This window comes from Ptychodera flava, chromosome 15, assembly GCF_041260155.1.
Source record: "Ptychodera flava strain L36383 chromosome 15, AS_Pfla_20210202, whole genome shotgun sequence".
NCBI classification, from domain to species: domain Eukaryota; kingdom Metazoa; phylum Hemichordata; class Enteropneusta; family Ptychoderidae; genus Ptychodera; species Ptychodera flava.
In genome coordinates, this window is record NC_091942.1 from 37,181,963 (window position 1) to 37,203,477 (window position 21,515).

Here is a 21,515-nt window from a genome sequence, read left to right on the forward strand (position 1 = left end):
TGCAATGAGAAAACTGATTTTACTGTACTACAGTCACATAGAGGTACTGTAAGTACTGTAAACAGGTGACTGTAACAACTATCTATGCAATGGAATGTTTCACATTCTAAAGAATGTTATATTCTAAACTTTAAAGTAAGTATTAACCTTTTCACCACTATGGTTTGGCCCAAACCCATTGTTATCAATGGTGATTTTGGACCTGTTTACAGAAATCGGGGGTGAACAGGTTAAACTAAAAAAAGATTTCTGATTTCTTCAATTTTGCTGTTCCACAATACAGTGTACAAGCATTCAAATATGAATAAAAAAATACACTCCTTATGTATGCTGATCAAAAATTATGTTGTAATAAATAACTATAAATGTCTACGTATATCAAACATAAATATAAAAACATAAAAGCTCTCAAAAACTGGCTAAAGACTTAAATAAATATATCTATTTCATGTTGATCAGTTTTGACTTCAAAACCTGGCATAACATTGTTGGCGGGTGTTTTGTTTCAAAAAGACACATCACATGTGACCATATAACTGTAATTGGTATCTATAATTACATATTCATGATTCCACAAAAATTCTACACTTGTGTCATGGAGCTAACAACTACATGTTTGCACACATCTAAGTGTTTTATGACATCACTTGAAAAACATGTACCAGGTAATTCCTTAGTCAAAGTGCAAATGCCTTTGATATTTATATTCAAACAAGTTCAGCTGCCTTTCAAATTGACATTTAACGCTATCCTCGGGGCAAAGTGCATGGTGCATTCATGTTAAACTGTCCTTTCTTTTCCTTTTGGGATAGCTTTACCTTGGATGTATGCCCTCAATGTTTTACCTTGGATGTATGCCCTCAATGTTTTACCTTGGATGGATCGACAAGATGCACTCAATGTTTACAGAATAACACTTTGACAGGTGTTTGTGTCTGGCTACCTGCTTCAGACAGATGTTCTACATCTAGGACAATGCCTCAAACAGATTTTCTATGAATGGCAAATAGCCATCACAGGGCTATAACAACATTAACAATACCCTTATGACAAACTTGGAGATGGATAAACAGTACACATACAATACACTACTTATCAATCCTAGATTTAGCCCTTTCACCAGTTGTAACACACACGGTGTGTAGAATGAGCTAGAGTTGTTCTAGAAAATCTCTTACTCAAAAGAGTAAAATTATAATTCATCAACTCCAATAGAAGCTTGTCAGAAACCTACCAAATTCAAAGTACATGGACATTTAAAACTGTCACAAAGTAACTTACCTTGTGGACAGATATGAAAACATTTTCACATTTTCTGTTTACTTTTGACAAGACCATTACACTAAGATGAAAATCATGCATATGTTCTGAGACACAAGTTGAATCTAGGAAATTTGGTTTTGATAACACTGAGCTAATTCTTGAAGGTTTTCCAGGCTCTCAGAGTAGTCATCTACTTCTAAACCACTGTTCAAATAATGATGGAATTTGTTAATATCAAGTTTCTTGCCTTCTGTATGTAGAGATGATAGCAGATTGTCCATGCATGATGTTGACTGTAAGGTAGTCATTACGGGTACACTCTCTACGGCTGAAAGAAACCAACATTGAGATCAATCAGTGTTAGACTATGTATGTTGTAACTAAGAAGTCGCTTTAAAATCATCTGAAAATATAACTGCAACTTACCACATTGTAACAATGATGACGTTGCCGAGTACACAATTTCAAAATTTAACCCTATTCACGGACTCTACCACAATGAATGAAGATACAGCTATGGTATGTGAATTGTATTCCAGACCAACCTACTTATGTTAACTTCAAAGGTATGGTACATGTAATGTATTTAAATACAATAAAGGCAACACTGCCTGGGTATACCAGCTTTGTCTCTTAAACATGTGTTGACTGTTGAGCTAACTAATGGAAATTTCAAGAAATTCCTAAATTAACAGAGAGAGTTCAGAAGTCATCAAGATTAGATTACAAACTGGTATGGTGACTCTCACACTTTTATCAGTAATAAGAAAATGTCCTTACCAGTTGTTGATGGCCTGTTTACGTCCCTCTCTAAGCCCTGCTTGTCAATCTTAGGACTAAAGATATGTGGAAACGGTGTTGTTGTCTTACATGGCTGTTCTACAAATATTCCTGAGCTGTGTAAAAACAAACAAATACATAGAATAAGAACATGCAAAATTATAATTCAGAGTTATTTTCCCCTGGATATGTAAAATAAGAGTGTTCATCTAAAGTAAATCTTGAATGAATTCACGAGTACCAGTACAAGTACTAGGCAGACTGCATATCCAGGGTAACTCAACACTGCCATTCACAATCAATCAATCAATCATAGAATTATATTGGATTACAAGTACTTTGACTAGAGGCTTCATTGGTTTATTTCACATCTAAATAGATCAAATATATCTTAAAATGTATCAATTAGCCCAGAGTGTCCAATTTTACTTCAGATTTAAATACTTATGAATAAAGCACACTTACTTGAGGGTTCTTGGAAAGACAGCAGTTAAGTACATTCTCAGCATTTCATCCATGTTCCTACAAGTTTGTAGTTGGTTGTCAGATGGTATGTCACTTTCAGTCGATGACCTGCAATCAAACAAAATAGTTAGCTTATTACCTATTTTATTGCCAAAGACAGGATTTTATAAAATGATTTCTTGTAAAAAAGTCAGTATATCAATACAGAAAGTCAGCATGTACAAAGCCTATCCTTTGAGCTGCATGAACTGACACCAGAGTACAGAAAAAGTCTGATGTTGGAAATCTCTATTGTGTCTTTTTTCAAAACCTCACACTGTACGTTAATGAGCAGTGTGTGACTCCATAGACAACACTGACAATGCTTCGTTTAACCCTTTGGACCCCAGCTCAGACAAAAATGTCCGCATGATGCCATAGGGTACCAGGGGGCCAGGGTGCGAAGGGTTAAAGTCAACTGTTCCAATTCATTTTTACTGTGTGCTTTAAAGCATCTTGGCTACTGAAATGTCTTCAGTGTACACCACGTGCATAACAATATTTGCCTTGTTTGTACACAGTGATATTAAAGTAAATTTATGACATAAATTCTCCACAGACGTCAAGGAGGCAGTAATATCTACAAATTGTTCTAATTACTGCCACAATTCATTCATCATTACTTATAATAAAATCTAAAATCATCTATGCTTTCTGACTAATTTAGTAACCATACAATGATAAAAGATACTGTGATAAAGATCAAAGGAGCTGGTCTTTCTTGGCATTGTAGAAAGTAGTGCTCTGTTCATGTCACCATAGTTACTGTCATGAGTACTTTGAAATAACAATAAAAATCGGGTTCTTTTCATGTTGGCTGTGGCACCTGAGACCATTTTGAAATCAATGTATGCATTCAGAGAAGATCATCTTTTCTTTGTACAAACAATTTGCAAAATGTACAAACCTTACACATTTCCATGTGAATTACGGTGCATTTTTAAAAAATAAATCATGTTGATAGCATCAAGATCTTTTAAGTTTGCAGAAAAAATGCTCCATACATATTGTATACCATTGACAGAGATCCTCTTCTCTAGAAAGGGAAATTTTTCAGATTGCAAATTTCAGAATTATTAATCTTCAAATGCATCAATTTCAGAGAGATACTGAAGACAATGGAATGGGAAGATACAGTATACTCACACTAAAAGGTCTATCATAACATGCGAGAAACAACTTGCCTTTTGAATAGTCCCTTAGGTATTCCTCGTAATGCCACGGTTTGTGCATAGCAGTTTACAGGTGATGCTTGGCTGCAGTAAGGTGTCACTGATTGCCATGGAAACACATCAATGAAGTTACTGAGCATGTCAGCAAACGTTGAATTTGCAGAAAGTGGTACTGGCAATGCCACCGATAAGGAAGCTGCCTGCAATGTGAAGTACATTTAGCATTGATGTTTCAAATCAACTTAAGAAGTCCATAAAAGGTTCCTCTGATCTTGACAAAGAAATCACAGATACAAGAACTATATGTGATTATCATGACTGTGAAATGTCTACACTGTCAAAGATTGACAGATTGCAGTTAGAGATTGAGATTCTAAAGTATTTGAGTGTTGAGGTTGGTGTTGAACAGCGTTAAAACAGACAATGGCCAAAACAAATGAACTTTGGTGAATCATCAAGCCCTCTGTCTGAAATGCGTTAATAAAACCATTCAAAGACCTGCAATATGAGCAATTACATCATACCAGTATACTGATGGTGCAAATATAGAAATTGGATTGGTTGAGATGTGAAAAGAACAGTGCTATACTCGTGATATGCACAGCTGGAATGTGTACGAGCTCTCAGTCAGAAAATATCCAATCTTTGATAATTCACCCAGGGATTTCAATATATGATATTATAGTAATAAACCACCACAGCTACAGGTAGTGGTGTATACCACTCTGTTTTGACCAGATCACTCAATATAAAATTATGCTCTCTCTATTGCTTGTGTATACATGTCGTGAACTGGTCAAAATCAAACGGTACACCACGGCTCAATGTGGTTTATAGCTGAAATAACATTCATCATGATCCTAACTAAGATCTGACATGTTACCTTTCTTCCCATTGCGGCCAGAGTGTCTGTGATAGTATTCATTTGGACTGAATTGTTTTCAAGTCTGTATGGTAATGTAGCTGTCTCCAATGCCATGGCTAGTATTGCACTATTGTGGTATTTCAAAGAAGCCTAGGGTGACATAAAATATCAAGAAGTGACATCAATACAAATCACATGCCTAACATGATATTGACTTGACTTTTTCTAAATCATGAATTGACACCTGTAAGCTGGATTGTTTGTATGCAAAATGTTCCTTGAAAAGGATCATAGCTATCTTCAAGATTTCTGACAACTTGTCAGTTCTTGTCTTTGAAAAGAGTACTGGTATGATACAAGAAATGAAAAATTTCTATTATTTGAGAACTAAAACACTCAGACTTCAACTTGCCCTTAGACATGTACTTACATTGCTCTGGAAACTATTGATAATCAAAAGTCCTGTCAGATCTGCTTATTTGAAACCAACAGTATTCTGCCAACATGTATTTTGATATCCCACATACATACTTAATGGAATATTTCATTAAGAAATTCACAGCAATATGAAAGATTACAGCTAATGGAGGATTTGTATAGGCACACACAGTAAGCATAATAGTCCTAATTTACAATCACAATTTTGAAATTGGAGAAAAAGAGAAACTTAGAGTAAAGCCGGTATGTTTATGTTGAATTTGTGATATAATAATGTCTCTTGAAATGTTACTTACATCATAAATAAGATTTGGAAAGTTGACAGAAGATCCTGGTTTTCTCCATAGAGTACTTGCCAGAGACAGAGGTACAAACAATGAACTGTGATTGCATAGTCTGTCATAGGATAAAACACTGTTGATGACACGTTGACTGTCCTCTATCGAAGTCTGTAAATATCCAAAACATAGTATGAAATCAGACAATTATTCAGCTGTATAAAGTCTTCAGACATATGAAGGATAAATATTTTGCACAGAACCACTGATGAAATTATTTCTAACAATCAGATGATTGAAATATCAACGGTACAAAACAAAGTGCAGTGATCCAAATAACTGTTTTAGAACTATTTGACCTTTGACATATTCAAATTAAAGATTAAAGTCATTTCATTAAATTTTAAAATTGTTCTTTGTTAAAGGCTTTATTATTCTGTTTATCAGGAAACTCATTTCATATGTCATTCTTACACATTTATCAATGTCTGGAGGAATACTACACATTTTAAGCTAAATATTTGTGAAGAATTATATTTTGGACAAATTTAGTATGTCATTCCAATAATATGGAATCACAATACAAGAGTCTGGGCACTCTTTTCATTGCAAATCTCCAGCAGAGTTTTCAGTGCTATTTCACTTCACTATGTACACAACTTTTAGTGCAACAATTCATTGTCTGTAGTACAGGTGTGAAATGACAAGTGCTATTGACAATTCTGATTGAATTGTTAGATTTAGTCTGCCATCTCATATTTGAGGTTCCATCTAGAGTCAGAGCATATGAACTTAAGAGAGAAAATATACTTCATTCAGCTTGTCTCCAACTGATACCAAATAAGTAGACAGCATAAAATTGAGACATTGTAATATATGATACAACACATTTTCAACTTCCTGATAAACAGTTAGACAGACACCTGACATACAATATATTGAGACTTTCTACAGATCCATACACGTTGCATGACAGCAATGATGACATTGATATGGCCATAAAAAATTGTGATCAGTTTCTACAGCAACTTTACAAAACCAGTAGATTGTCCTTGTACTGGTTCTCTGCCAACATTTTATAGAGAAATGATCCTTTATCTACACGAATCTTTTGAAGGTAAAATTGAAAAGCCTAATTCCGTGACGTCATTGCTGCAACAAGTAATCTGGTCTAACCAGTTTATAAGGTATAAAAATAAAACTCTTTTTTTCCCGGAGTGGATTAAATCTGGAATTTTGTTTGTAAAAGATGTTATTACTGGGAAGAAAATAGATATGCAGAAAATTATAAATATCATTGTTAACAAACGTAATTATGTAAATGAGCTTTTTTTGTTTAAAAATGCAATGAAACCCTGGATTACACTGCTAAGTGAAAATACCGAACCCTCTCGAAATTTTACACTCAATAGAAATATTTTTGTTAATTTACAACTAAGTCTTTCTGTCTTGACTTGCTTCAATACAAAATAAAGAAATCGTATGTGGAGGCTATGTGGTCCAAGACATGCAATTTGCAGAATGTAAAATGGAATAATATATGGGAAACAAGGTGCAGTAGATGTTCCTTTGATAGAAAACTGTGTAATTTTGTTTTTAAATTTATACATTGTATTTTGCCTTGTGGTCTAAAACTATTCAAATGGAAAATACGCACTTCTCCATTTTGTGCTTTTTGCCACCTGACAGAGAACCAAGTACATATTTTCTTTCACTGTATTAAAGTTCAGTCCTTTTGGAATGAGGTTAGACTTCTTATCAGCAGACATTTGACATTGATCCCATAATCAATATGCGATCATTGATTGTCGGCATGCCAAACAAGGCGGTGACACATTTGATCACTATTGCAATGTATTCGATATTTAAGGCGTGGTGTTTACAAAAGCCATGTAAAGCTGTGTTTCAACACGATTTGGAGACTACCATATTCTGTGAATCTTTTCTAGATCGTAAAAGAGCTAAAGAGAAATGGAAAACTTTATACGATGAAATAAAATATACATAAAAAAAAAATAAGTAGACAGCATAAAATTGAGACATGTAATACATGATACAACACATTTTCAACTTCCTGATAAACAGTTAGACAGACACCTGACATACAATATATTGAGACTTTCTAAAGATCCATACACGTTGCATGACAGCAATGATGACATTGATATGGCCATAAAAAATTACCACACACATCAACTGACACCAACCGTCTCACTACACCACTCCTACCCCCTGTTGTTCTGCAGGTCTAAACTGAACTTGGAATGATATGTAACTGTTTGGGACCAAGATTTTAAGTGTACAGTTGATTATGTGTAGTCAATTCTATCATATTCAAGTATTGTACTATGTCAAGTGTTTGACATTGCTCTAACAAATACTGATATGACTTATGGCCATGTCTTTATTAAATTTATATGGTTTGTACTACTTTTGAATAAGGTCACAAGAATCCTATCCAGGTCAAACATTTCCAGTGAGGGCAAAACCATCGACGGATTGCCTAACGAGTTTTATAGCCATGCAGCAGATGTAATTTTACCACTGTTAGTTCACCTGTTTAATTTTATCTTTGAATCTGGTAACTTTCCTCCTGAATGGACATTGCCACTGTAATTCCGCTTTTCAAAAAAGGTGATAAGAGTGATGTTAATAATTACCGAGGCATCTCATTACTAACAGCACTTGGAGAAATATTCACTTCAGTATTAAATGTACGCTTAACAAGATGGTCTGACAGCACAAATATACTTTCAGACTGTCAGTCAGGTTTCAGGAAAAATCACAGCACTACTGACGACATTTTTATCTGACACGCCATCATCCAAAAATACTTAAGTATAAGACGAGGTAAACTATACTGTCTTTTTATTGATTTTTCCAAGGCATTTGACAGGGTCAATCATTCTCTTCTTTTGTACAAACTTTTGTCGCTTGGTGTTAAGGGTAAAATGTTTCATATATTGCATTCTATGTATTCAAGTATTAAGTCATGTGTCAGAGCTGGCAATGTCTCTTCACAGTATTTTGAATGTCCAGCAGGTGTCAGACAGGGCTGCATTCTCAGCCCTATTCTCTTCAGTTTCTTTATCGAAGAACTCAATACTATGTACATGACATCAGGTCGTATAGGCATCCAGCTCACACAAGAAATGTACGACATTTTCTGTTTACTTTACGCTGATGATATTGTCATTTTAGCAGATTCAATCACAAATTTACAGTATTTAATTGATATACTATCACGTTTCTGTGTTAAATGGCGTATGCAAATCAACCTCGATAAGATAAAAGTTATGATTTTTCGTAAAGGTGGTCACCGCTCTCGATGGGAAAACTGGCGTTTTAATGGTAATGCAATTGAAGTGGTGTCTTATTACAAATGTCTAGGACTTCTTCTTTCGTCACGAAATACGTGGTCAAAAGCAGTTTATACTCTAGCTCAGCAAGCCCGTAAGGCTTTAAATGTACTGTCAGTTGCAAGGTGGAGGCTTTCTCATTTTTATGTTAATGTACATTTTAAGATCTTTGATGCAACAATTTTACCAGTTTTGTGTTATGGCGCTGAAATCTGGGGATATCAATATTATGATGCCCTGGAAAAAGTTCAAAGAAGTTGGTGTAGGAAATTACTGGGATTACCCTACTCTACAGCAAAGGAAGCGGTAATGGGGGAATGTGGTCGTTTCCCTATTTATTATCATACCCTCAGTCGTTGTATAAGGTATTGGATAAAACTTTTAGAAATGCCTAATAGTAGAGTTCCAAAACAAGCATATCGTATGTTATGTAATCTCGACAATATTGGTAGAACTACCTGGGCTACTTCCATAAAAAATATTTTGTTTTCGTTTGGATTTGGTTTCGCGTGGATTTCCCAGGAAGTTGGTAATACGAAAGTATTTTTGTCAATGTTTGAACTTAGAGTCAAAGACACATTAAGACAACAGTGGATGGAAAATTTGGCTCAAAAGCCAAAACTGCGTACATATATTCATTTTAAGAGCGTTCTAGAACCTGAAAGATATCTTTACGTCCAATGTAATCACAGAGCCATTCAAATGTTAGCATGTCTTCGTTGTTCTGCGCTTCCTCTAGCAATAGAGGAAGGCAGAAGACATGGTATTGCTTCTACAAACAGATATTGTACAATATGTAACACAGAAACTGTCGAAGACGAATACCATTTTCTTGTAATATGTCCTCTGTATAACAACCTGAGATTGAAATATTTACCTACAGACCTATTTTTGGAACCAAACTTTCAGAAATTTATTAATGCTATGAAATCAAATGAATCAGATGTTATGCTCAGTCTGTGTAATTTTGTTTACAGAGCTTTCAAACTTAGAGAAAGAGCCAGTGGAATTGCTGAAATTTGCTGATATGTTATCAAGTCAAAACTTTTTTATTTAACTCTCTGTATGCAATTACAAAGTATATACTGGCATGTTATTCCTTTAAGTATCACATCTTTGTAGCTTACATTTATTTGTATTGCAATACTTAATGTAACCCCTTTGTATATGGGCCGGTGGCCTTGGAACGCAAATAAAACCTAACCTAGCACATAAACTATCATTTCAGATACAACATGGGCTCATTGTTTTCACAGAAACAGAAAAATATCAAGATAAATACATCCGAAACTATAATGAGTTCCATGGTTGCAGTTAAAAAAACTATTCTCATTCTTGCAGTAGTTCAGCAAGATTTACCAGGCACAGATGGGTAAATACCTTTAGCATTTAACCAGCTCTAGGAAACAAGACACAGTGCTGCATTCACTTCTGATGTCACTCACAAAGTGGGCTATTTGTAACAGTTAACACACTCAATGTTACAAATAGCCCACTTTGTGAGTGACATTAGTTAACACACTCAATTTACAGAATGTGATCACATGACAACTTACAGTGTCTGGAAAGTGAGATGGTGATACTGCTAGTGACAGCATTGTTTTACTGCTAAAGTCATCAACAAGCTGTTCCATCAGCTTACATCCAATACCAGAAAAGCCATCATATGTGTCTAGTAGAAGTTGAAAACCCTGTAGAGAGAACACAAATGTGTGTGTTGATATTTTGGCTTACTGTACACTACAATGGACAAAACAGTCACAATGATATCATGCAATTATGGCATCACCAATCAAATGGAATATTAGCTGATGTAATTTGGCAACATACCAGCATACATGTATATGATCTAGGATGTGAGACAACAACATCACGACATGTTTCAAATGTAATTTTGAACAAGGACATTGTAGTATTGAGGTATACATGCTGAGATTTCTGTATATATGATGAACTTTTCACATAATCACTGCCTTGTTATGGATTTCTTTACAGTTCATATTTTATTGATACTTCCTCTTTACAACATAGACTTGGTTATCTACAATTTCTGTACTGCTGAATTCTGATGACAAGTGAGAAGATGTATCTTTGATGTCTTGTGGATGTCAATTTGAAGTATGAACTGAATGCTATGAAGCAGTCTCCCTAAGATATCAGGTTATTTCAAAATCCGTACTGTGTTCTGTAATTCATCAAGACAAGACACCTAGAGACCAAACCCTGATGGTTGATGGGAAATGCTTACTTGTAAGGAGTCACACTCCTCTGTAAAGAATCTGATCCTGTCTTCAATATCATCTGCTGTCTTGGTATTGTTCATCACTTGCTGCCCATACATGAATACATCAAACTGTTCTGTAACACTAAAGTATAAAGTGATACGGAGTTCAAACAGATGGCATTTAAACATTGCTGCAAATTTTCTCTTATCTATTTACATACCCTTATAGAGTGACTGGCTTTCAATCAAAGACATTTTGAGGATAAACAGAATGCAAGATTTGAAAATTTTCACCCACGGGATATAGAACAGATAATACAGTACCGGTATATGTGCTGGTCTATGAAAGTTTTCTCTACACTGAAAAAATATATTACAGCAGACAGTTTTTGTCATAGAGTGGGCTACTCTGGTTATATATGATACAGTCTCAAAAAAATGTGCACTGCTAAAATCAGGGAAATGCAAACACCTGGTCAAAAGGCATACAGCTAATAAGTGCTATTCAACAGGAAAAAAAGGTACAAAAACTGCTTGTATGACCTTGCATCATATTCTTCTGTATTACAAATGCAGTCTGTGTTATAACATGACTTTTCAATGCCAAGGTCAACATAAAATTATGTGATTTGCAGCCTGTGGCATTTTGTTAAAGATTGCAGTTGAACATTTAATGTAACATCCCATGAGTTTGCCAAGGTTTTGTGTCTGAGTCAACAGGAAATTTACACAAACCTATTTCCTAAGATCAGAAATTCAGAAATATAAGAATGTTAGATAAACCATACTGTCTACGTTACCTTGCGTATCATGGGTGTATGTATACAGTATCTTACCAATCATGGGTGTATGTATTCCTATACAGCAGAGCATGTGTACAATATCTTACCTATCGTGAGTATTCCTGTATAACAGAGCATGTATACAGTATCTCACCTATCATGGGTGTATTCCTGTACAACAGAACATGTATACAGTATCTCACCTATCATGGGTGTATTCCTGTACAACAGAACACGTATGTGTTCCTGTACAACAGAACATGTATACAATATCTCACCTATCATGGGTGTATTCCTGTACAACAGAACATGTATACAGTATCTCACCTATCATGGGTGTATTCCTGTATAACAGAACACGTATGTGTTCCTGTACAACAGAACATGTATACAATATCTCACCTATCATGGGTGTATTCCTGTACAACAGAACATGTATACAGTATCTCACCTATCATGGGTGTATTCCTGTACAACAGAGCATGTATACAGTATCTCACCTATCATGGGTGTATTCCTGTACAACAGAGCATGTATACAGTATCTCACCTATCATGGGTGTATTCCTGTACAACAGAGCATGTATACAGTATCTCACCTATCATGGGTGTATTCCTGTACAACAGAGCATGTCTTTGGATGTAAATGAATCCTAAGGTAGTCAGACCATACATTGACTTGATTGTCTAAGTTGTAGATTTTCTTTGTCACATCTGGTGTTTCTTGTCTCTCTGAAGGAACAGGATCATCAGTGTCCATGATGTCAGCCTCCTCCTGTGATCCTTGGGATGTGTCATCTACATCCATACCACCGGATCGTATTTTCTAACAAGAAGATATAATGCTGATATCAATTCATGTACTACTGTAGTAAACTATTACAGCACTATATCCATAGTTCTTCATTTCAGTGTAAGATAGTCCCGATTGATATTTTTTGTCTAAAACGTTTTTATAAACGGAATGACATAGAGCAATTTGTTTTTATTTATCAATGTTAAGTTGCAGTGAATTTGTCATTGAAAACCATTAGTTGTCATTTATGACAAACACTCCTATAATTTCAAAAAGTAATTTTTTCATAGCTCTTGCAAATTATAAAGGTTCAAAGTTACAATCTTATCACATTAACATTATAAATTAAGTATTATTTTGTGGTGGTGTGACATACCAGTATATGATAAAACTGACATAAAGCACAAATGATTAAAGTGGAAAACAATTTACCATTATTTCAATGAGTTGTTTATGCAAGAAAGGAAACCATACAATTGGTAACTGATAATATAAGAGTTATTTTGAAGCCTGCAATTGCACAACATATGTCAATGTTATTTCAAACTGCTGGCTGAAAACTAGGAGTTGCTTGTTTACTTGCTCGAAATTCTAAAGTGCTGTTGATGAACTAACTGTCCTTTGGAATGCCACAGATTTATCATTTCAGTATGTGGTATCCATAGTTACTGGGGTAAAGTTGGCTTAATTCCTAGCAATGTACATCACTTACATCCACCTTCTCTAAATCTGTCAAGAACTCATTTTTAGGTACAGAGTCAGTCTTGTGTAGAGTTACATCACTTGTCCTGTCAAAGTAGAAATCAAAGTGATTCAAAATGTGAAGAACAGTTATTGTGATGAACTGATGGCATGAACATTGTGACTGTCTTGTATCACATATCATTAGCTATATCAATTTACTGAGTGCACTGCCATCACAATTTATAAGTCTTCCATTAAAATGACTAAATATACCGGTATCCTGTCTCGCAAAAATGTACTGATTTATATATATTGAAATAAATGAAAATCTTCAAAATTACCAGTATATTTTTTTTTTCACTTTTTTGGTTATAAATATGAAGCAAAGAGATACATCAGTTTGCAGATGTACATTTCATTAAAAATTGATAAAAGAAACAAAATCATTCATTCAGTATGATTCCATAAATTGAACGCCATTATCTAAACCATGTATTGAGCTTTTATTTTGAAAGAAAAGGCAAACTTCTAATACCATGAGTCTTTCAATGTTGCTTGTTTGTTTATGTTTACTGAATTTGTCATATATTTGCTTTTGTAGGCAATACATACTTCATTAAATGTCTTGAAAAAAGTAGAACTGTCTTAATAGTTATGTTACACAAATTAGGCTATATGGTTACAGTTTGATGAAGGGAAATTAGGAACTCACAAAGAAGGAATGAATTGTGTATATAATACAAATATTGAGAGAAAAGATGAGAATACCATTTCAGATCTTCATCTTGTACTGGTGTGTCATAGAGAACCCCTTCAGCTTTCAGTGTATTCAAACTACCTTTTAAATCAATAGCAACCAGTCTAGGTGTGTAGGTTACTTCACCCTGACAAGACACAAATGTAATGTAAACTGTATATTCACATTATTTCCAATGCTTCTTCTTTGAAATTTTCCACTTATAAAGCACAGTCTTAATGTTCATAGTTTTCACTAAATTTCAAATACTGTACACTCAAGGATGTATTATTGCAACATGTGATCATGTCCATGAACAAAAGATACAACACAAGGAATGTTAAACAGAGCCATTGAGTGATAGTAAGTACAAGGTAGATTTAGCGGCAGATTATTATTATGGACATGTGTGTTGTACCTTGTTGGAAATACAATGATCTAAAGTTCTCTTTGAGAAAGTATAAAACTGAATACAGAGTTGACTATAAATCTCCGAAGCATCTTGTAAACAGCAGATTTGTGTTTTCCTTTCAAAACAACAAATCTGAGAGTTGTGTGAATAGAAGTATACAGTTGCCATTGCAATGCTTTTTGTAAAAGAGGTGTTACTTTCTTTTCTTTGACACATCAATGGTGAAGTGTTGAATAGTATTGGATTCTTTGTGAGAAAGCAAAGTGATGTCATAGTCTAGAGCTAACAGCTGTCTGAAATCTGACTCATCTGTTGGTCTATTCATCTGCTCACTGCTTTAATACAATGTATTTCTCCATATAGCCACATCTAAAAATAAACCAGATTGATTTCTTTCCATGTTCAAAGACCATCACATTGATTTGTTTTTGTTCCTTTCAACCCACAACTACAATATGAAGGTTCATGTAGTATATTTAAGCTAGATTCAGAAACCAATCAAAACATGACAATGTAGTATCTTGAGGATTATGGACACAACGTGATAGAGACATGAAAACCTGAAAACTTGAAAACACATTGACAGCTTCTTATTTTGAACCAAAGTTAATTTTTAGCTTTATAATATTCATACAAAAAGATGCATAAGGAAGAGCTGTATGTGTTTATTACTATGATTACTCTACTGCATTGCTATAATGCTATGTCTTCGTGAAATTCCTACTCTTATGAAGATTGCTATACATGGAAGTGCAGGTCATTTGGGCAAGGACTTACTGTGACCTCTCACTCTATGACCCAGATCAATAGATGAATAAACATACACAGCACAGACTACCATACTAACTTGTTTATATTTGCCAGTCACGCATGAGTAATCTGTTATAAGCAAGTATTTTTCAATACTGTTTCAATACTGTCAGAGAGGTACTGACTAATGACATTGTCACTGCCTTTGTAGAACCACAGAGTGTTACATTTATCAATGAATCAATGGATGAATGGACTGTGCATGACATCTCCACAAATGCACATCTGAGCCCCCAGGAGACACTCTTTCTCAGACGGTACACTTCACAATACAGTGTGCACATTGTTCCTATCTATTTTTCACACTCTCAGGAGATGACATCATTTCTTTACAAGCAAAACACTGCCCCTGGAGAGCTATAGCTGAGGCAATGGTGATCAAAAAGTGGTGAAATCGGCTCGAGTGAAATGACTCACTTTTAAATCACTGTACTCATACTCTGCAAAACTGACAGACAAAGTATGGTTTGTCAATAACCTCATACATCAGAATCACCTGTATTGCTGTAAATTAACACTTGATAGGTACTGGATACTGTATAGGTATAGAACAATGGACAAGGGGAAATTTTAAAACAATGACAACAGTAGTTCCCATCAACTGATTGGATACTTGGCTGATGCATATTATCATCACACACAGAGAGTGAATTGGTAGAGGTTTAAATACATGTAACCATGCAATCATACTCTGAATAGTGAAGTTGTCATAACAACATTATATTCTGATACAAATGTACAGTGTTTGATGCCACTATTTTCTTTGCCATTAGTACAGCCTTATGGCTATACATCTACCGGTAATTTATAATTATTATAATCATACACACCAAAAATACTAACATTGTCTGCATTTATGAAAGCATGCCATATAGGTACGGTACCATATTTTATCTTTCCAAAATAAGTTTTACAAGGTTTCATTAGTGCAACAGCAAAGCCATGGATGATGAATTTTAAACTATGTGATATTACCATTCTCTGACAAATAAAAGTGAGTATGAGTGGTAATATATTTGTTTAGTTAACTTAATTGTTTGTACTGTGAACAGTACTCGACCTCCGTTATGTGAGGTTACTGAGTTACACCAATGAACTTACCACCATGTAACATTCATGTATGACAACGGTAAAGCAATGATTCTCTCAGAATAAAACATCATAATTGAATTCTAATAAATCTTAATTTCTTCTATAAATTGTAACAATTGCCATACACAGTATTTGAAAGACTTCAAAATGAACACATATTTCACCAATAACTAAAATTAGACAATCACAAACAAGACAAATGATTGTAGATACATACAATAACACAGAGCTTTAAGACTAGGAAAGTTAATACAAACAGATATTAAATATGAAATACGATTTCAACTGAACAAACGGAATACACATTCACAAATGTTATCTTAGACCCAACCATGACATCTTCCGTGCTTTTCATCACTGATTATGAAGCAAGCAACCATGGTTAGTATAGCGCCCTCTATGTTGCCTATTCAAGTTTAAATTCATCTGTTTCTGCTAATACATTGGTATGTTCCTGATGCTACCGGTAGTCTTCATGCATATAGATGAGGTGCTCTGTATTCAGTTGTTTTTTCCATTAATCTACCTTTGTCCTTTCTTAAAAACTTCAGCTATCAGATTTTTCATCAACACTCATTTTTTAAGAAATCAAATACTCAGTTTTATCCCTTACCATTCTTACTTTTGTGCTAGAATATTAGTCTTTTTCATATCATATCCTTGTTTTGAACATGAATTCTTGCCCTTTCATAGAAAAAAGCTGTCATATATTCCTATAAGGCGCTCTCAATTTAAATTGAACAATGAGAGTAAAAGCTTCATTTTGACAAACAAGCTGTACACAGTCATGAGACTGATAATGGCAGTTTGTAACACAAATTTCGCTGCATTGGACTTGATGTAAAACACCTCATGAAAATTTGGCTAAGGTTAAAGGATTGGCATAGGCTGAACTGACCTGAGATAAGGCATTTTGACCCAATTGTTCTTCCCTGTTTGAAAGGTTACATCATAAATGACATGACGATATGCATTTATTTTGACCAGATTGTTCTTGCCTGTTTGAAAGGTTACATCATAAATGACATGACGATATGCATTTATTTTGACCAGATTGTTCTTGCCTGTTTGAAAGGTTACATCATAAATGACATGACGATATGCATTTATTTTGACCAGATTGTTCTTGCCTGTTTGAAAAGTTATAACATTATCGACATTACAATATGCATCCATTATAGAACATTGGCAATGAACACATGTAGCATGTAGTGAATGAAAGCTGTAAAACTTTTGCATATAATGAGGTCTAGCCAAGTAGGGGATACAAAAATTCCCTCCACACCAATGAATATGATGACAATCCCTTAGAAGGGAGGGATTGTGATCTAGCAACCAAACACCATGTCATGAAATGTTCAATGCAGTGCACATCCAGCTGTTACAAGTAGAAAGGCTATTCTAAAGCTGGTTTCTCTTGATTCTGTTGATCAAAGCAACAGTCTGATAAATCTATACATTATATTACATTCATTCAATATATAAGTGAAATAGTGTACTATAAATTTCAAATTGTACTAATTAACTATGACGGATGAATGTATTGTCAGAAAGACAAAAATCATTGGCTCAGCCTGGTATGATATTGACAGGAAAACTGTCACATCATTAAACTGCAGTAACTTGGCATTTTCAAGTATAAAATAAGATAATTTTTAAGTACCATACATAACATCAAGAAAATCTCCTGAGAAGAATAGCTTAGAGAATTACAAAGACATATATTTTGTGATTGTAAACTTACAGCAAGAGTGAGTCCTTCTCTGAAAAGTATATTTGAATTAATTTCTTTTGGAACATCACTGGTGTTCAATGGTTCATAGCAAAATGCAGACTCCTGTAAAAGAGAAGAAGTCATTCAAAATTTGAAATTCATAAAATGGTGTACAAGTTATTTTGATCCATGTACAATTCCAAAGAAACTCAGAAAACTGCCAAGTACAATTCCAAAGAAACTCAGAAAACTGGCAGCAGTATTTGCTGTTTCAGAGTTTGGTTTAATAAGGTACATTAAAGTTTTCCTTTTTTTAAAATGTAAATTTGTATCAAGAATTGTTTAACCAAAGTCTTATTCTGGAATTGAAAAACATGAACAGGTAACAGTTTCCTCTTTCCTATCAAATGTAAATTGGAAATAATATTTGACAAGATTTCATTTTCATATATACTAGGACTATTTAAAGTACAGCATTGTTTATCATTTCTACAGGTTTGTTTTCACATTTCAACTTGTTTGTACTTTGTGTGTCTGCTTATCAAAATTCTACATGAATTGAGATGGTTTTCATATACTGGAAATTTCTTTCTATAAAACTGCCTTTTGACAAACAAATATCACTGGGCATGGCTGTATGTTTGCTCAAACAGTAATTAAACTGTTGCCTTGTTCATACTTTGCTTATACTATAGTATCAGCATCATGGCCTAGAGAACCCTTGTTTTCAAATTCACCACCATAAACTCCAGTTCCATCAATTTGCTGTTGACAATCAGCTGTACCTTTCTTTCAAGAAATCCAATATCACATCTGCTGTATCTTCCATTGAAACTGTCAATGATGTTATGTGCTGGATGACACAAAACAAGCTGAAGTTAAATGACTCTATAACAGAGGTCATTTTTATTTGCTCTAAATTTGACCGTTCGCCAGCACCTTTCACTGATATCAACGTCTGTTCTAGTGTAATTGATACCACTTCATTTTTTGAGGAACATTGATGTAATATTTGATGAAAATCATACATTTCAACAACATATTGGTGCCAACTGCAGTGCTATTCACTTCCTTCTCCGCAACAAGGGTCGTATCAGAAAGTACTTGTCCCGAGATTCCTGTGCCAACCTTGTAACCGCCATTATATCTTCAAAGCTTGACTATTGCAATGCCTACTAATATCAGTCTGGGTCATTTCCAAAATTGGTGACTCATTATGATAATGTATTCCGGCTTTTAGCCAATCAACGACCAGATTACATCATTTATAAAGTACAGGTCATGCTGGGTCACAAATTACCCACCAAGTGTGATCAGCAGTTTTGGGCCGCTTATTAAGCCTCTGCCTTGTGAATTTCGATGAATTTTGACTGTCAACATAATCCACGTGTTCTGCAGAAGGTCATGTCCAACAAAGAGTCCGATGAGTGAAGAAATATTCGAAATATTGACGATTCATTTCTACCCCCAGTTTATCGATTTCGCTCAAGTACCGAAAATCATTTTGTAGATGTTCGTCATCTCTATTAGAAATACTGTTATAAAGCTTATTTGTGTAGGTACGCGTATGGCGTTTTGCAAGAAGGAAGAGCGATGTCAGAGCTTTAAAATGATACCTGTATTGTAGTTGTTCTACGTAGACTAACAAAGGTACGCGATTTTGAAAATGTGTTGACAGAGTGGCCACACAACTGTTCAACATACGGTAGAATTTGTGATCGCTGCCATCTCCGATACAAATGGGGTTTTCTGAACGATCTGTGTAGGTACACGATTTATATTTCACAGGACTTCAGGACAGAGTCCAGGAATCACAGCGATATATGGGGTTTGGTTGTCTAAGCCAGAATAAAAATGGTACGTGATTTTGAAAATATGTTTTGACGGAGTGGCCACACAACTGTTCGACATTATGACAGAATACGGCGCGAGAGTTCGACACAGTATGGCGTACGTAACGAAGGACGCATGTGGAGGTTGCCAGGAAATACAATTTTTACTGATGGCGCGCTGGCCGCTAATTGGCTAATGATAGGGGAAAATATTATGGTATAGCGTCGCCAATTTTGGAAATGACCCAGACTGTATATGGCTTGCCTGATACTCAGTTACAGCAGTTACAACGTGCCCAAAACAAAGCAGCTAGAATTGTTACATAGACCAAGAATTGGACCACATTACCCCTATACGGTATGCAACTTCACTGGCTTCCACATCATCACATTTTATACAAACTTATGCTGCTTACCTACAAAGCCCTGAATGGACAAGCCCCACAATATCTCAAGAATTTAATAACACCTTGTGCTTCATCACGTATTCTTCCCTCATCTGATAAATGTTGCCTGCACACACCTAGAAGGAATCTGACTACCTATGGTCGCCGCTCCTTCTCTGCAGCAGCTCCTGTCCTTTGGAACTCTTTGCCTTGGACTAAAAAACCTCTCCTAATGTCAACATTTCCAAAAGATGCTTAAAAAAAGACATCTTCAAGATTCTCATTTTAACTCTAAGCACCACTGAGCATTGTTTAACTTTGGACATTTGGCGCTATACAAGTTTGCAAGTTAGAAATCCAACTACAAGAACAAAACGATGAGTTTTAATATCTATCCATGCCCTCACTTTAAACTAATGGAAGGACATTCCTTGGAGGTCAGGGGAACATCAAACGGGACCATGCTGCAGGATTCCAGGGATCAGAGTTAATCAAAAATAGTCCCCTCCCATGTCTCCCATGGCATTTTTCATACGATGGGTCCTTGCGGAATTCTTTCTATAAGAATCATCCCTCGATGCGGTATATCGAATCATGAAGACACGCCCTCACTTTCACGGTGTTCTAGCTGGCCCCTCCCACATTCAAGACTCGACGACAGCTACCTCGTACGTTGTCCAACAGCTTAGGGTGTGTACAAGGAGGTGTGATCTCACTCTTTCTTTATAAAGACCAGTGAATAACAAATAAGACACTACAGATTAGTGCAATCTAAGATTACAACGTTATCGGCCAGGAGTTGCACCGATCTCCTTACTCCAGATGTGAATCCATCATTTAAATGATAATGCAGACGACGCCTTCGATGTGTGAGTCCCAGTGACACTTACCTGAATATTCCACCAATGTGTACCGATGAAATTTGAAAAATGCCCACACTGCAAAGAAATGATTTCCCTGTAGCTACTTCCCATTGTCGACGATTACCTAGATGACAATTTGACGCTTGGAAATTCACGATTACTTGAGAAGGATTCCTGAGTCACTCCGCATCAAATAGAGGCCGCCATAATTAAGTAGCCATACATTTACAGAATGTTGTTTCGTCATCATATTATACAATAAATTTGAACGCATAGATGTAAATATAAATACTCTTTCGTCCGTAACGTTCGTTTTTTAATCGACTTACAATGACAATCTCATAATATCATTATTAAATTTTGAAGACGATTTATAGATATGCGAATCCAGTTGTTATGTTTGTACTGTTCAGTATAACTCTACATCAAGGGATGAACCATTAGTTTTTGGAGAGTCTAAAACAGAAGTCTAGGCTTTGCACATCACCACTGGAAGGGGGAAAGTGAACGTAGCTTTCAGAAATAA

The 21,515-nt window shown here is 35.2% G+C and overlaps 1 protein-coding gene across 1 annotated transcript; it reads right to left on the reverse strand.

Annotated features, from left to right (window-relative positions):
- Nucleotides 1–236: 236 nt before the first annotated feature.
- On the reverse strand, nt 237–21,226 carry LOC139152069 (protein misato homolog 1-like). Its single transcript, XM_070725160.1, has 13 exons — nt 21,017–21,226; nt 17,939–18,031; nt 13,913–14,028; nt 13,173–13,248; nt 12,264–12,490; nt 10,908–11,025; nt 10,216–10,350; nt 5,319–5,471; nt 4,603–4,734; nt 3,732–3,919; nt 2,509–2,616; nt 2,044–2,159; nt 237–1,591 (listed from the first exon to the last, which is right to left on the reverse strand). Exons 1-13 carry the CDS (start codon nt 21,098–21,100, stop codon nt 1,386–1,388), a joined length of 1,752 nt encoding a protein of 583 aa, XP_070581261.1. The 5' UTR covers nt 21,101–21,226; the 3' UTR covers nt 237–1,385.
- Nucleotides 21,227–21,515: the final 289 nt, after the last annotated feature.